The sequence below is a fragment of the Falco punctatus genome, assembly GCF_963210335.1.
Source record: "Falco punctatus genome assembly, chromosome: 11".
NCBI lineage: Eukaryota > Metazoa > Chordata > Aves > Falconiformes > Falconidae > Falco > Falco punctatus.
This window is the reverse complement of record NC_137591.1, coordinates 28,279,773-28,296,603: the sequence shown is the minus strand read 5'-3', so window position 1 is coordinate 28,296,603 and position 16,831 is coordinate 28,279,773. Positions and strand designations below refer to the sequence as shown.

The 16,831-nt window shown below is 52.9% G+C and overlaps 1 protein-coding gene across 1 annotated transcript; it reads left to right on the top strand.

The window, feature by feature from the left end:
• Positions 1–2,010: 2,010 nt before the first annotated feature.
• On the top strand, positions 2,011–15,200 carry RGSL1 (regulator of G protein signaling like 1; the record flags this gene model as incomplete). Its single annotated transcript, XM_080407713.1, is given in 14 exon segments — positions 2,011–2,067; positions 3,424–3,567; positions 4,333–4,462; positions 5,377–5,481; positions 5,824–6,046; positions 6,182–6,212; positions 6,216–6,239; positions 6,243–7,103; positions 7,676–7,882; positions 9,521–9,727; positions 9,731–9,789; positions 11,463–11,601; positions 12,183–12,320; positions 12,324–15,200. Coding segments are annotated over 14 exon segments (2,490 nt in total). The 3' UTR covers positions 12,489–15,200.
• Between the last annotated feature and the right edge of the window lie 1,631 nt (positions 15,201–16,831).

Below are 16,831 nucleotides of genomic sequence, written 5' to 3'. Positions count from 1 at the left end.
GTTGCAGCAAGACGAACAGAGGAGATGTGTCCATGCATGCACCAAGCAAAGCCCGGGGAGCTGCGGCCAGGCTGAGTGGAGCTCCATCCTGCCAGACCTCCTGGGGGTCTCCTCTTGGGGAGAAGCTCCATGGAAATGGCCCTGTGCACTCCCACAGTAACTGTGTCAGCCTGTTCCTGTTCACAACCTTGGCCCTTCCCTGGCACAGACCGGCAAAGTCCTGCCAAGGTCAGCCTGGAGCCTGACGGGCACCAGCAGGGCTATGGCAACCCCTGAGGCTCTCACCGGGCATCTGCTCAGTTGTCAACTGAAAATTCTTTTTTTTTTTTTTTAATTTTTTTGACAATTGCAACCTTTCTCTGAGGACTTTTTGAGTCTTTCATGTGTGAGACAGCCACTATGCCAGCTCAACCCTAACCCCTCCTCTCATCTCTTGGGGCTTAGGGGCATAAATCCTGATGAATTTGTGATCGGAGCTACTCCTCCTCAGGGTCTACCATAACTCCTTCCTGCAGCTCTGCCGGCACCACTACAACAAGCAGATGTTTTGCGGCTCACGGCTGCCCCTTCCCCATGTCAGTTTGGGTTTTTGGCATAGTCGCCAGCCAATGTGCCCGGGCTGTGACCGAAGGAAGGGGAGCATGCATTCATTCCCAAGGGGCTGCGCTCAGCCCTGTCCCCGCAGCAGCTGACACAGGGCAGGCACCGCCAAGCCCTCCTGCAGCCAGGCACCAGCCAGTCCTCACCCCCACCTCCCAGAAAGCAAAGCATCACCTGAAGGACTGACAACATCCCTTCGTTGTCACCATGAAGACTTGCATCCCACGTGTGCCATGAGGACATGTACACCACCCGCTGCTGTTGGACCCAACAGATTCAACAATGGTGGCCCAGTGCCTTGCAGCAGGGTGGGATGTCACCTCCCCAGGGCACACGTGTGTGCACAGGACAGTTCAGGTGTGATCTCTAACATGCTTAACCTTTAGCTTTAGCTCTGTCGTGTCCCTCCCGGCTCGGTACAGCACCAGCTATCCTCCCGCGCCCAGGGCAGCACAGCGATGCACAAAGAAACGAGCTCACTCGCTCAGGGTGGTGGCGTGAGCCGGAGCCAGCCCAGGACTGTCACCCTGGGGTCACGAGCCCCACAATAAATTCGCAATGGTCCCCGTACTAATAGCGACTGTGGCGTCACCCAGCCGTTGCTGAGCTGCAGCGCCCTGTGGCCGCTGGGGACAGCTTCACATTCCTGGTCTGACAGCGCCACCTCGTGAGGTGGCCCCGCTCCTGGGGACGCGGCGGGCTGGGGGTGTCTGTCCCACCCCAGGTACCCCCCGCCCCGCGCAGGGCTGGCTCCGGGGGTGCTGCACACCGGTAGGTGTTTTTTAACCTGCCCACACCGGTGAGAACAGCAGGGGCTGCAGCCACGGCAGCAGAAGGGGACACGACGCTCGGCAGAACGCGATGGTGTTTCATTAGTGGCCAGAATGAGAAAGCTCAGGGCTTCTTAGCGACAGAAGGTTGGCAGGGTCTATCCTGCAGGCCCCCCCCCCCCCCCCTCCCGCTTAGGCAAGCACAGAGGAGATGTGCAGTGCAGGAGAAGCCACCAAAACCCCTGCCCCACACTCTCCACAGACCGTGAAACCTTTCCCACTCCCACCAAAGCACAGAGCCCCGGGTAGGCAGACCCGCTGCTCTGCTACAAGGCACGTCGAGACCCCAGGCACCACGGTGCCCAGAGCCTGGAGGGCAGTAGCAGCCCTGACTACAGACAGGGCAAACAAATACCCACCTGGGGAGCAGGTTCCTCCTCCTGCCAGGGAAACAGGTCACTGCTGCAAGAGAGAGATGTGGTTCCTTCTTTTTTTCTCCTCTTCCCACTGGGGAGTCTCCAAGGTTGGGTCTCAGCCCCAGATCTGATGAAGCGCGACAGCTAAGAAGAAATCTGCGTTGTTTGTCTGGGGCAGATGTAGCAGGGTCTCCTCTAAAATTTCTGTCACCACCTAAGCAGACATGCTGACAGCAGCCACCGCGCAGTGCCCAGGTGCTACCAAAGAACCTGGTCTGAAGGTACGAAGTTTGCCCAAATGGGGCAAGGGGAAAGGCTTAATTTCAGGACTGCCCAAGTGTGTTTGCAGAGCTGCTGATTTAAAAAAGTGACGTTTCCCTGAAAGACCTCAAAGGGAGAGATGCTGAGAACCCTGCTGTCTCCAAGAGCCCTAAAGACTCATCCCCCCTAAAGACTCAATGGGACAAGCACGTCACAAAGAGCGTGGCGCTCTGGAACCCATCCCCAGAACATGGCAGCATAATGGTCACTGGTGAATTACTTTTGCTGGGAGCTTCAGCCCCTCTAAGCACACCCCAAAGGGGACAGAGGGGAAAAAGGAGCGTTAAGCTTCCGAAATGTGGGTCCTCCCTGTGACACAGCTCTGCCTTCACACAAGTGGACATTTCCAAGGGCGTCCACCCATCAGTAGGCTGATGCCAGCCCACCCCATTCTATCCAGACCTTTCAGGATCCCACTTCACAGCATAGCGGGACACTGGCACACTGTCTTGATGTCCTGGGTGGATGGGGTGGGGGTCTGCAGTGATTGTCACTCTACCCAGAACCACAACCTGCCCTCAGCCTGATGGCACCTGCTAATTTGGGGCAATTTGCTACCAGAACCTGAGCAAGAGGACTCCTAGGGCACCAAGGCAGTGGGGCTGGAGCAGCAGCATTAGAGCACAGCACATGGATCCTTTCCATGATAGCAGGGTCATGCCTGCTGTCTGGGTAAGCTGGAGGAATGCAGGTTGTCCCCTCGAGCCACAGCACCTCCTTTCTCCTGCCCTACAGATGCCATTGCATTTGTGCTCAGCCTCCGTGAACCATGTGCTTTTGCTCTTACAAGGAAAAGCTGAGCCTGGTGCTTTCCAAACACCCCGTGCCTCCCACCCAGAGCACGTGGATGCTCTCGGACCCAAATTTCATGGACTGTCCCAGGTCCAAATCCTCCTGCGTGTGCACAGGACAAGCCCACACCACACATTCCCTAAAGCTGTCCCTCTCAAAACTCATCCTTTGGTTCACATTTATATCGCATTTGGTGACACAAAGCCTGGGTAATTCTCTCTTCTCCCCCTTACAGCAACCACAGCCTCCATGGACATGGGGCTTCTCCCGAAAGATGATGTTTTTGTCGACTTTTTCAACATGTTTCTCAATCTTCCCATAAGTCTACTCTGTACCATAAAGCCTGGGACCTTTCTGAGCTCTTCTCAGGTGAACTTTCAGCTTCTGTGGTGTTAGAGGCCTCAGGAAAATTTGGAATACACCACACTCAGGCCAGAAAAATCAGGGAAACCTGAGGACCTCAGCTTGGAGGTAGAGGTCTGAAAAGGAAGGGGATGCCCTTCTCTGTAGTGAGGACTAACTAGAACAGCTGGGCTCTGGGCTCCCCTGCCACCCTCCATCTCTTTCAGCTCTCCCCTTTCCTTTTGGTACAGGTTTTTGGCCAGGCACCCATTTACATCAGCAGCACGGGCTGGTGGGACCTCTGGCCAGAGCTGCCAAGCCACCCGGTGAGAAAACACCCCTAGTAAGGAGGGGGAGGAAAGGCACAGGGCAGGAGGGGAAGGAGCCACTTCTTCTTTACCAAGGCCACTCTCTGGCTCTCCGGCTCATGCAGCCAGGAGATTATTTCAAACCCAGGTGTAATTTTGCTGTTAAGCCCTGGGAGGAGCACAAGTCATTTAAAGTCCTGGTGCAGTTTATGGGGTCCATCCAGCCCTCAGTAAACATGGATAGCTGGAGTTAAGGAGAGCATGTGTGGTGGCAGAGAAGGAGGACAGAAATATCAACCCTCTGTGTCCTGTATTCCTCCTGAATTCATCGGGAGTGAAGTCCTGTTGATGCTCAAAGCAGCTCAGCTCTCCCCATGGATGTCCCCCTTCCCCACAGCCACGAGCACTGCTAGCAGTGCTCAGATCCCGTAGCAAAAGGGAACCTGCTCCTCCACGCTGCTAGAAAGCTGCCGTGCCTTCCTGCCTGGGCTCGGGGAAAGCAGGCAGGCTGTGAGGAGAGGCAGCCTTGCCAGAAGCCACGCAGCGCCGGACCTCCCAGCTTTGCAGGCAGAGCTCACGGGGATGCAGGCAAGGGGCTATAGCTGGAGTATCCCCCTTCTTTCTCAGCATGGGGGTGGCTTGCACTGCTGTCTAGCAACAGGGCGCCTTCCCCTGCCTCCTTCCCCTGTAGCCAGGGCCCGTTACTCACCCTAATCCCCAGGCAAGAGACGGCTCCTTGCTCACAGCCTAATCTTCTCCTTGGGCATGGGGGTTGCAACGCAGGATCCCAGCCCCCCGGCTTTACTGGCTTGGCTGGAAAAGCACCAGCTGCCTCACTTCTGCAAATCCAGCCTGTGCCTCCACTTCATCCTCTGCCAGAAGCTCCTGGGTTTCAGTCGGTCGGGGGAAGCAGGTGAGTCATTGTGGCACAAAAGAAATCAGAGTGGCTTCGCTGCCACAGCAGAGCTTCCTCTCACTGGGGCTGTCACCGCCTGGTGCCTGCCCAGCGGGTTGTGCCTCTGCTCCAGGTTGAAAAGGCATCGCACGTCCCATTTATAGGCATGCAGCAGATCCCAGCGTTTCCACGAGATGAGCAGGGCTTTACCCCACAGCCAGGGGAACAGGCTCACTGCCTGCACGCCGTTGAGCTGAAACGGCTGCTTAGCGGGGTTTACCATGCAGTTGATGGGTGGAGCGTGGCTGGAGAGCATCCCAGGGCATGGGAAACAGGGATCCTGATGTTTGAGGTTTGCTGCTGTGCAGGGTACCCAGGGCTCTCGCACTGTATCGCAATATGCTCCTCATCTGCATCCTACACTGGAAAAACAGGGCTATACCATGGTCTGTCTTGCTGGCAGCAAGTCCGAACTTTACTGCTGTTTACTCCCAAACGGAGCCATCTAAGCCCAGCCAACCGCTTTGTCAGCACGAGGGAAGGCCGCTGGAAAGCTGTGGCAGCAAGTACGCCGTGCTGCTTCTGGGTGCGTTGCTGCTGCTTCTCCAGCTGGCTTGAACCTCATGGTGAAAGGGCGTTGAGGGCAAGCCTCAAACTCAAGCAAAAAAGACGGATGTTTGCAAAGGGGAAGAGGCACGATAGCTGGGCAGACTGTCACAGACATGAGCGGGTTGTCCTTGCAAACGCCACACATGCATCTCACAACCTGTCTGAAACTCCCGTTTCAGTGGGATTTGCTGGTCTCCTGGCTTGCAGCACTGCTGCCCTCTGGCAGCCTCTGTCAGGGATGCTGGTGGGGTCTGGAGGGCTTTCTCAGGGGCTGCTCCTGCATGCAGCCCTGATGCCGTGCTGCTCTGTGCTCTCTCCAACAGCAAAACTGCTGAATTGGCGAAGTGCTGACCAGCGGCTGCTGGACAAGTGCATCAGCAGGAGCCAGGGCATGTGGCACTTTCAGACCTTCATCCAAGGAACAGCAGGTGGGTATGGGATGCTCGGCAGTCCCTTCTCAGCCAGCCGCAGGTGAGCTGCCTGGTGCGACACTGGCATGGAGCCTGGGGGCACGGGTAAGCACCAGCGGGACAGGAGACACTGTGATCCCAGATAGAGCCCTGGAAGATGAGCCAGCAGCAGAGCCCCAGCATGGGCACTGGACATTGGGGAGATGCATAACCCTGGCTCTTCTCTACACTGTCCCCTCTGTTCATCCAGGTGATCTTTCCCTTTTTTTTTTTTTTTTTTTTTTTCCAAAAAAGCTGCTTTGCTCATTAGCAGGGCTTTCAGAGACTCCCTCCAACTCCTGACCCTTGTCTGATCCATAGGGGAAGAACTGACCAACTTCTGGCTTGCCACTGAAAGGCTTCTGGCACTTGATGAGTCAGATGCAAAGCAGAGGAGCCTCTACCTAGCCTTGCTGCACAGGCTGAAAGCCACGCACCTGCGTAAAGGCTTCAGCATCATCACTCTCTGCAGGACCACTGTTGGTAAGAAACATGGGAGCTGGGGACAAGCAGTGCCCTTCCAGAGAGGTGGCCTTTCCTGGATGCTCTGAAGGAGATGGGATACCATCACCAGCTTTGTTTGGCTGAGGAATGGTCTGCATGGAGCCATCACCCCATCGTAATCCCCTGCACCCATTTCAGGATCACTGCTGAAAGCCAAGCATGTTCAGCCCATCAGCACCAGCAGAGAGATGCTGAGCAAGGTCCAGTAATGGGCACTTTTTATGATTCAGAGTTAATGGCTCCCTAAATTCCTCATCCACTGCAAGATGGGCACGAAGGAAGAGAAATCATGCCAGGCCCTGCTGCAGGAATATTGGGAGCGTTTATTATGGGCCAGCTCGCAGGAGCCCTCAGGCTTTTCTGAGAACCTCTACCCAACGTGTATTGAAAGGAGTCAGGGTTTGTCAGGGCCCTACTGCAGCAAGAAGCCCAAAGCAGAGATCTGGGCTCTGCTCAAGGTGGGAAGAGACACTCAAGAAATGAAGGTGCCCAATTTTCAGGTGCAACCAGAAAGGCAGCTGCGGCCAGCTGAGAGCACAAAGAAATCATGTCTGGATGCTTTGGGATCGTTTCATCAGCAGTCAGAACAGCCTGCGAACACTGCCTTTGGAGGCAAAGGTGGAGCAACTTCTCCCAAAAGACCTAGACCCAATGCAGAGCAGGTCTTTCACCTGGAAAACCTCTGTGAAGAGAAAGTCCTCTCTAACCTGTGTTCCTCTGCACCCCTTATCCAGCTGCCATGCCTGAAAAAGCCCATCAAGACCTTGAGTTTCCTTCCCTGGGCCCTTAGTGCTGAGACCTTCATGGGACGGCCCTTCAGGGACTTCTTGAAGCACCAGGACTGGTCTGTGGAGACTTGTCTCCTGGACCTGTGGTGTGACCTGGAGGAATTTCTGCCTGTGGTGCTGGAGCCCAGCAGAGAAAACAGTTTCTTCCTGCATCATTTGATTGGGAAGAAGATATGCAAGACTTACGTGGAGGAGAACGCCATTCAGCAGCTTCCCATGGATACCAGGACTCTCAGGAACTTGAGGAACCATCTGATGTCTGCAGAAATCTCCCTCTGGATATTCAGAGCCCAGAAGGAGATTTGCAAGGTACAGAGTGGTGCTGGCAGTGGTCAAGCCAGAAGGTACAGCTGGCATTGGCACCCCTGGGCTGGTGTGAGGGCTGTGGGCATGTTTAAGAAGAGGTATTTGGAAAAAGATGGTGAGAACTGATTAGGAAAGGCAAAATTTACTGTGACACGCTACTTTGCGCTGGAACCAGTGACAAAGATGTGCCAGGCCAGTGGAGAGGAGCATACTCACTGGAATGTGGGGCAGTGGAGCAGAGGCGAGCAGTCATTTAGCAGCTGTTAACCTCACTTGTCACATGCACATGCCAAGGGCCAGGGGGTGGCAAGGCAGCGGCCATCCCTTTGCATCCGAGTCAGTGGTTCCAGCACATGAGTAAAACACATGTAAAACCCAAACCCTTCTGGGCAGCCTCTGAGCAGCTCAGTGGACCAGCCTGGGTGTACAGATCCTAGCAGGCCTGCCCAGGGCATCTCAGAGAGGTGTAACCTGCCCACAGTGTCACCACTGCAGCCTCAGGGTATGGTGGGGCTGGGGGTGGCGGTTGCTGCTGGAGCACTGCCTGAGGACAACCCACCTGTGCTCCTCCTCAGGTGCTCTGCTGCTTCTCTGAGGAATTTCTGGCTGATGATGACAGGACGTTCCTCCAGTTTATGGTAAAGGGGATGCACAGGGTACGCGGGCACCCTCATGGGGTGTGCAGGCACCAGTGGGAATGTGAAAAGTTGGGAGAGAGGGAGGGAGGAGAAGCCCAGCAGCAGCTGCAGTGGTCCAGCATCCCACAGTGTCCCCCAGCCAATGCTGCCACAGGGCAATAGGGCAGAACCTGCTCTGCTCCAGCTGCCTGGAGCAACGGTTCACACACAGCTCTTCCACCACAGCATCCTGCAAATCAGCAGCGCTGCAGGCACACCCTGCAGGAGCTCCCCTGAGATGGGCCATGACCTGGCCCAAAAGCAAGGAGACACTTAAACACAGCCTTTCAGGGTAGGCAGGGGTGAGACCCGGAGCAGGCAGTGCACTGGGTAACTGCCTCAAGTTTGCCCACGTCTGGGTATTAACTCTCCCTCTTTTTTTCCTTGCCCACCGCAAACAGCACCATTAATGTGACTCAAACGCAGACGCACACACGTATGTCCCCGTTTCAGCATGAGTGCCTGGCCAACACGCTGGGGAAAGAGGGCATGCAGCCTTTTAGCCTATGATTCAGCCTCAAGTTTTCCACATTATTTTTTCCACTGTGTAAAGGGATGATTTTAAAAAAGCAGTCACACAAGCACTCATCTTCCCAGACTATTGTCCCCTCCTAGTGGGAAATCCCACTAATACCCCCTGGTTATTAACACCCTACATGCTAACCTTACAGCCAGAAACCTCCTTGCGGACAGAACCCCCCCCAGCATCCCAGCTGCTTGGGCCCCTGCACAACAAATGCAGGCAATATTGCTCGCTGCAGTGTTCTTCAAACCAACCCTTAGGTCTCTCCACCCCACCACCACCACCCCCCCAAAAAAAAAAATTAAAAAAATCACCAGCTGATCCTGGAAATAGCAAGGAGAGGCTGTCAGGGCTAGTGCCCCCAAGGACCTGGCTTGCAGAGATGCCAGCGTCTCAGTCAGCGAGAGGTGAGCGTTTTGGAAAAGTCAGCTGGCCACTCCTGACCCTGATTCATGAAATGCTCTTGGCTGCAAGTTAATTAGCCCCCCAGGTTTTGAAGCATCTCTTGTCAAGGAAATTACCCCTCAGAGCAGCGTCCGGCTCTGGGAGTGCAATTAGCACCCCGGCAGGTGTCAAGGCCATGGCTCTCGGCAGGCACCATCCCCCATGCCAGCTTCCTCCCGGGTCTCGCTGCACTGATATCAGGGAACTGCTTGGGGGCTTAGCGGGGATATTTTTGGTGCTTCCTCTCAGCAGCCTGTATCTTGGCCAGGAACCAGCTGCTCTGACTCTGCTGCTTGGCAAGCCGTGCAAACTGCTCGCTGGCGGGGAGGGCCAAAACCCGCAGGAGGGTCTCAGCGGTGGGCGAGGGAGGTATCCCCAGGGCACGGGCCAGCCCCAGCCCCAGGGATAGCAGCCAACCCAAAAGGCACATGAGGTCATCTCTCTGCCTGGGACACCGTCGGGGCTCTTTACAGCCCTCCTGGGTGGATGTTGATTTCTTTAGGAAAGCTGCTGAATTGCTGGCACGCCCTTGTCTGCGCTACCTGGGGGACCTGCTGCATGTCCCCAGGACATCCCAGATGCAGGCAGATGTAAGCCGGCTTTAAGCAGCTGCATGGGTGGGTTTAAGGTCTATGCTGAGCTTTGTAGAGCTCACATAGATTTCATCCAGATGGTTTAAAGCTAAAGCAGAGATCTAACTTGGGTGGGTTTGTACTCTGAGGTACAGTAGAAGGTGCAGCTAGCCCATCAGGCACAGCACAGGAGTGGTCTCTCAGGTGGGGTCTGTGCTCTGTGCGATCACCCTCTGCTCTTCTCACTGCAGTCTCTGCAGAGTGTTGTCCCAATGCCAGAGGTGCAAGCAAGGCCATGATGTTGGGAAAGATGGATGTTCCCTCCTGTCCCAGTGGATAAACCAGTCCTTGAAGTTGAGCCAGGCCTTGCATGGCATGAGGAACTTGGAAGGTCTCTCCTCTGAGCACTGGTGATTAGTTGCCACTCGGGACCTCCATCCAGGCAGAGGTGGAACCTTTCCTGTGCAGCACCGGTAAGGTGATGCTCTGAATTTCTGCCATGGTTCACATTGGCTCAAGCTGATAAAACATATTTTGTGCACCCGTAGTGACGTAACACTCAGATGTACTGCTGCCAGGTCATGGACATCATGGAGTGGGTTGGGACAGGGTATCTGGAAGCCATCAGCTATAAGCAGAGCTTTGGCAGTGACATATGGGCCAAATTCCCTCCTGCCAGTACCAGAGGCACCAAATGCCACATCCCTGCACTGGCCTGGGTCGCCAGATCAGACAGAGGCAGCAGCAAAGTGACTGAAACCCAAAGCCAGCAACACCCGCTGTCACCCCACTTCCACATCTTGACCTCCTCCTGTGGACACTGGGACTGGCCATACTGGTGTAACACCCCAGCTTTGTCTTCTCACGTCACGTTTTGACAATGACATCAAGTTTCTGGGCACCTTCCAGAGCACTGAGAGTGACAGCAGTCACCTGTAGCAACCCTTAAGTAGCTTGTGGGGCCTCCATCATACCTGAGAAATGCAGTGTCACTGGTAGGTCATGGGAACAGGGCACAGAAGGGGAAAGGAAAGGTAAGCAACAATCGCAATACGGCATTCTGAGCTCATCGTGGCCAGAAGGAATGAACACGGCATCTGTCCCCTCTTCTTTATCTGATTAAGACTCCCAGAAGATGACAACAAATGAGCTGCCTGTTCAGGAACCCTTACTGGCTGTGGATAGCCCAAGCAAGGAAAATAAGCTTGTGTCTCAAAAGCCCATCCCTTGATGGGTCCAGTCTGAGCAGGCTAGAAACAAGGTGGACTCCCAACCATCAAGCCCTTGCAGGTGCTCCTGCATACCCTTAGGGGACTGGACAAGCAGGGGTCTTCCCTGCTTGCATCCCATCATCCAGTAGAACAACTCCAGAAAGAGAAAGAGAGAGAGAGAGAGGCCTAGCCACCCCTGAAAGGCATGTTTTGGGGTGTTAATCCAGCCAGAGAGGGTGGAAGTGAGAGGATTTCTCTAAAGCAGATGCCAAAGAGGTCAAACCATGTGGAGGTAAAGAATTCCCACAGCACCCAGTCTCTCCTGAGCCAAGCTCACCGTGCAGACATCAGCATGGTAGCTCTGGGCACCTTTGCCCTACAGACAGCTGTGAGCAGGCTCTGGCTGTCACCAGAGGAAGGGGCCAACCCTGTTCTGTCCCCACAGACATCAAACTGAAGAACAGAAAGACTGTCCCTATGAGAAAAACTGAATCAAGCACGATGAAGTCCGCCGCCGTTGCAGTAGAGAAGCCATCTAGAAGACCAAGGTCTGGCACCTTGCAGCACAGGACTTTGCTGTTTTTTTGCTGCTTCCACTCCTTTCAGGAAAAAGATTTTTCCCATGCTTTCCTGTAGTGCCACTGCCTCTGCTTCACCACCAGGCCCCCTCAGATGTAGTTGTGGGTGGCCCATGGGTCTGAACTGTAGAGTTACCAGGGAAAGGAGAAAAGTGATTTAACAGGTCAGGCGAATGCCGTGACCATGAGAAGCAGTAGAAGAGGGAAGTGGCTTTTCATCCCTCCTGTTTCACTGCTCCACACCTTGTGGTTCCCTTATTCTGGCCCAGCAAACACAAAGCCAAGCAAGAACTCAACTGTCCAGCCTAGCAGTCAAGAGCGCTTTGTCTTGGAGCAAAAACCCACGTGCCTTTGCAGGTTTTCCAGGCTGGCTGATTCAGTTGAAGCTCTGGCAGCCTGCAACACACAAACAGAAAAGGAAGTTGCTTTTTTCAAAATGAAAGTCATCATCTTCATCAAACACTTCCTGAACTCCGGTATTCCCCCTAAGTTGTGGGTAAGATCCTGGGACCCTCCCAGGAAGGCTGAAGGCTGCTGCCTGCTCATTGCTCAAGACCGTTGGATCACAGCTGCGAGTCGTTGTGGGGAAAGGGGAACCAAGAAGAGGTCAGGATCTGCTCTATCAAAGCACATTCTGAAGCTTCAGAGCATAATCTGGAGCTTGGGACCTCCACTTGGGCCCAATGGGATAGGAAGTGATCCACCACCAGACCCATGCTAGCACTTGACCCAAATAGACTGAGAAGTGTGTGGACAAGGAGATGGTGAAATCATCTACCTGCTGGAGAAATACCAGGGCTGAAGCACTAGGATGGGTACTGCATGCCACCAATTCAGTCCTTTCACTCTCCAGAGGTCAATGTCACCCATCATCCCCTCCTGCTGCACTCAGCTCTTCCCCTTGTAGTAGCCATGACTTTGCCTACCTTCTCTTTGGAAAGCACACCACAGTGCTTTCCACTGAAATCCAGGGGGATCCTGCCCTTCTATTTGGGACTGGCAGCCCAGACGTAAATAGTTTATCTTCTTCAAGACTGCCAAAATGCAAGGCGGGATCAGGGAGAGAAGCATGCCTAGGGCCCATCAGGAGTGCTACAAGCCACTTTGGTGAAGCAAGGTCTCTTCTGTGGCCAGGTAAACATCTCTGAAGAAGAGAGATACTTAATCTGCAGTTTGTCTTCCAAGGGGCTACTGAACCATGTCTTCTACCATAGGTAGAAGGTCATCATCTTCCCCATCCTGATGCACTTCTGGAGAAGGTACCTATCCCCTCTCTCCAAAGGTGGGGGAGGCTCTGTGGATGCCACCCTTTTTTCTCCAGCCATCCGTCTCTCTGACATGATGAAAATACAGATAAGACACTCCCCAGGAGCTCAGCTGTAGATTCCTGCTTGGAGGTTTGCTGTCTTCAGTATTTCTCATACAGGTTCTGCACCTAGAAGGTGATGAGGAGCTTTCGGGTCTCTGTGAAGGACAGGGTGCCAATCTCCTTGCTTAGGACAAAAACATCTTCCAAATTGTATGGCGTCCACGGTCCAAATAAGCTGAGTGCCTGTCCTCCTCCAATTTGTCCACAAACTTGTTCTTCCAATGCAGAGATGTTCAGACCTGGGGTTTTGGTGTCCCCACAGGGTTCCCCTTAGAAGATCCTAACTCCTTCCTTGCGTGCAGTGGTGCACGCCTGTTGGAAAATGAAGCATCTCTGAAATCATTCCTTTCCATCAAATTCAGTCAAAATTGCCCAGTGGGTTTTTAGAAGTTTCTTTGGGGAATAGGGAAGTGGGTGCAAGGACTTCATGACTAAAGAAGTGTTGCATAACTCTTGCTTACTTTGATAACCAAGTCAAAAATAGTCTCATGCAGAAGTAAAATAACAGATGTTTTGAGTTGCAAGTCAGATGGGAGCAGGAAAATGAGAACCACCATGCAGCCAAACACCAAGCTCAGTGGCATTACATGGAGGATGCTGAGAAGATCTGGAATGGAGAACAAGCTTAGTCAGGATTTGAGGTGACACTCACCAGGACATCTCAGAGGAAAGGTATTTTTCTTTCCTCATCCACTTGTTTAGTTTAGATATGGTGAATAACTCTAAATAAAAAAAAACCCACACAAATAAAGTGGTGCTAAGTGCTGCCAGTTTGCCTGACAACCCAGCTCCTTGACTGAATATTCATTTGGAAATTGTCTAATTGATTTTTTGATTAAAGGGGAAACCAAAATAGGCACATAAAATCTCACTTTGACGGTCGAGTGGGTGTCAGAAAGCCAGTGTTCCGCTCCCTATCATTTATCACTGTCAAGTTCGGGTTTAAAATCAGCAGAGTTACAGAATTTTGATAGCTACAGGCAGGTGCTTGAGCTACTGCTCCGCAGCTGAGCTGGGGTAACAGACCCCTGGGCTGGTGTGCTCCAAGACCAGCAAGCCATGTCCATAAGCTCAAACCACCCCATACCTTGGGTATTCCCCTGGCCAACAAGCAGTATTCAGCTTGAGTCTTCACCTTGTTAGAGAGCCTCACTGCACTTCTAAGGCCACCTCAAGAATAGTCGCTTTAATGCAAAAACCTATTGCCACCAGAAAAAAACCCAGACAAAACCTAACCCATCACGTATGTATTGCTAGCTAGTGACAAACCAGAGGCATAGTTACTTAGGAGCTACCTGTTGTGTTATCTGGGACAAAAATACGTGTTTGCCAAGGTCTTCAGTGGGAAGAGAGACATTTAACCACTGCAAACTGTTGCAAAGGTTAGGACAGTCCCACCACTGCCCAAGTGGTGCAGCCTGTATTAAGTACACAGAGCCTCAGAGTGAATACAGTGAGCTACTGCTCTGGAGGGACAGCTGGGGATGTATAGAAGAAGCCATGATCTTTCTCACATGGACATGAATCCTGCAGTGACTGTCCCTGGGGCAACTGTCCCCAAGCCACACAGCTCCTTGTAGCACCTCCCAGGGATGAAGAACCAGGGCCAGACAGATCAAATCCCTCAGCTCCGGTGGTGCGCCTTGGGAAGAAGCATGCGATCTCCCAGCCCTCTCTTGTTTCTCCTGCCCTAGCCTGTGCGGCTGGCACACGCAGCCGGGTTGGAAAGGCAAGTGCCACCACGCCGTGGTGGGGCAGAGCTGTACCCAGGGGTGCAGCACGGGCTGGCTCCTGCTCTGCATCGCCCGCCAGCCCTGGCTGCAGCACCCTGACTCCCAGAGAGCAGCAAACCCAGTCAGCCTGCAGCCCCCAGACAGCTGCTGCTTCTGGCTGCGCTAATGCCTGTGCCGCCTTTTGCTCAGGACGTTTTTTCTGTGCCTTATCACGCTTCTAATAATGACCTTTAGATAAAGGTCTTGCTTTTCTGACCTTCAGATTAAAAGCTTGCTTTTCAGCTGGGAGAAATTGATTGCCTTTCAAAGGTACTAAAATTCCTAGGAAAAACACCTGCAATTCCAGAGAACACCTCCTATCATGCACACCTTTCTTTTCTCTAATTTTGAGGGTTGCTGCTTTGCACAGATGCGGTGCATGCACAGCTGGGATGGTGGCAGACATTAATCCATCCCCCTTCACCAGGCGTCACTGTGGCACTGCCTAGGCCTTTGAATGAAGCAGAGGGGCCTGTCCTGCTGAGCCTGGACATGCTGCCTGCACCCCGCTCCATGGGCACGAGCAAGGAGTTCCCCTTGGGAGAAGCTGCCCATGCAGGCAGAGAGCTGGGAGCACATTTATGCATAGGGCCAGCTGTGCACACCCATCTCCCCAAAGGCCATTTCCTTGCAAGCCTCCCATCTGCCACCAAGGACCCTTCAACCCTGCAGCAGAGCCAGGGTTGGACATATCACTCCCACCCTGCAACCCCCAAACTACTTCACAGTCAAGGAGATCCGGGTAATTCAAGTCCTTGGTCAGCCACCCTTCCTTGACCTCCATACAAGCTCCACGGGATTCAAAGGGGACAACACATCCTGCTGTCCTCCCTCATTTGCCATCAGAACGCTGACTGTACAGTACCACTTCATCTCTTCTCCCTCACCAGGCAATCACACCATCATTGTCTTCACTCTCCTGAAAAGCATCCAGATCCTGCTGCCACAGTCCCAGAAGAAAAAAAAAAGAGCCATTGGAGGAGCAAAAAGGTGAGCCAGCACTAAAAGGAGCGCTCCTGCTCTCAAGGGTTGCTCTGGCTGCTGGGACATGGGTTAGCGGTGGACTTGGCAGCACTGGGTTTACAGTTGAACTCAACGATCTTAAAGGTCTCTACCAACCTAAACAATTTTATGATGGGAGTTGGGCTTTAGGGCTCCCTGCATCAGTCCCTGATACGATATTGTTGAATTGTGTTAACACACCTTTTCGGAGATAGCTTTTGCGTGCCCTCTCCAGACTGTCCCTAGAAATTGAACACCAGTATCAGGCTCCTGAATTCTCTTTGGATTTACAGCCCACCCCCTTTCTTGGAAGGCATTTACTAAAACTTCTAACTGTTCAGTTACATCCACTTTTGAGGAGCCCATAAATACAATATCATCAATGTAACAATGTATAGTGCATTTTTGTTCTGGAGCAGGCGAATCAGCTGCTACTAGCTGATGACAAATAGCGGGAACGTGTTTGTAGCCTTGTGGTAAAACTTGGAATGTATATCACTTACCATTCCATGTGAAAGCAAATTGGTCTTCTGATGCTGCGGAAGTAGTAATTGAAAAGGCGGCATTCACTAAATCAGTTACTGCTTTCCGTTCTTGGAAATGCTGGCTCACCCCCTCCAGCAATGTTACCATGTCAGGTACCACAGCCACGAGAGGTGGGGCTGCTTCATCCAATTCCCTGGAATCCACTGTCATTCTCCACGAACCATCTGGTTCCTTCAGTGGCCAAACTGGACTGCTGAAGGCAAGTAAAGCAAGGCGGATTATTTGGTTTTCCAAAAGGGCTTCTATTGTCTTTGGATTTCAGCTTTTCCCCCTGGTATTCTCTATTGTTTTACTTGCACAACTGCAGGCCCAGGTACTTCAACAGAGTCACGCTTTGGATATCCTCTAATCAGTGTAATTATTCATGCTTGCAGTAAAGAAGGGTTTCGCCTGAATGAAAACAATCCCTGCATTGTCTGTATGTTTCGACCTAACAATACATCAGTTCCTAAAATACGTTCACTGATCGGTGCTAACAACACAAGGGTAGAAAATGCAGACTTTTTCCTGATAGCTAAAGTAACTACAGCTCTTATTGCCAGTTACAGACCCCCCAGCCCACAGAGATGAGTTGTAGCTTTATGTGGACATACCACACTACGTAAAACGGTAACCTCTGCCCCAGTATCCACCAAACCTAAACCTGGTATCTCCCCACCCAAGTGCCATCGCATTTGTGGGGGTACATGAGGGCGTCAGTCCCCACGCAGCAGGCTGCCATAGACACTCGGATTCGGGGGACCCCCTTCCCTTCATGGCCTCTTCCCAGGTAACTCCCACCGCAGGCTAGGAGCAGGGGGAGCTGAGGGTTTAATGAGATTTTGTTGACTAGAAGGCAGCCTCTGCATTCCAACAGCATTAGAAATCCAAAAAAGGTGTGAGGTCGGTAAGCCATTTATCTCGCCTCTTGACACTCCTGACTGCAACAAATCTGTTCACATTTGTCTCCTGGTAACTTTGCTAGCAGTTTTCGGTACTCCACCAGGCTTTTTCACTTTGCTTTTCTGAACTGCTTTCACTCGGTTCTCTGATACTCC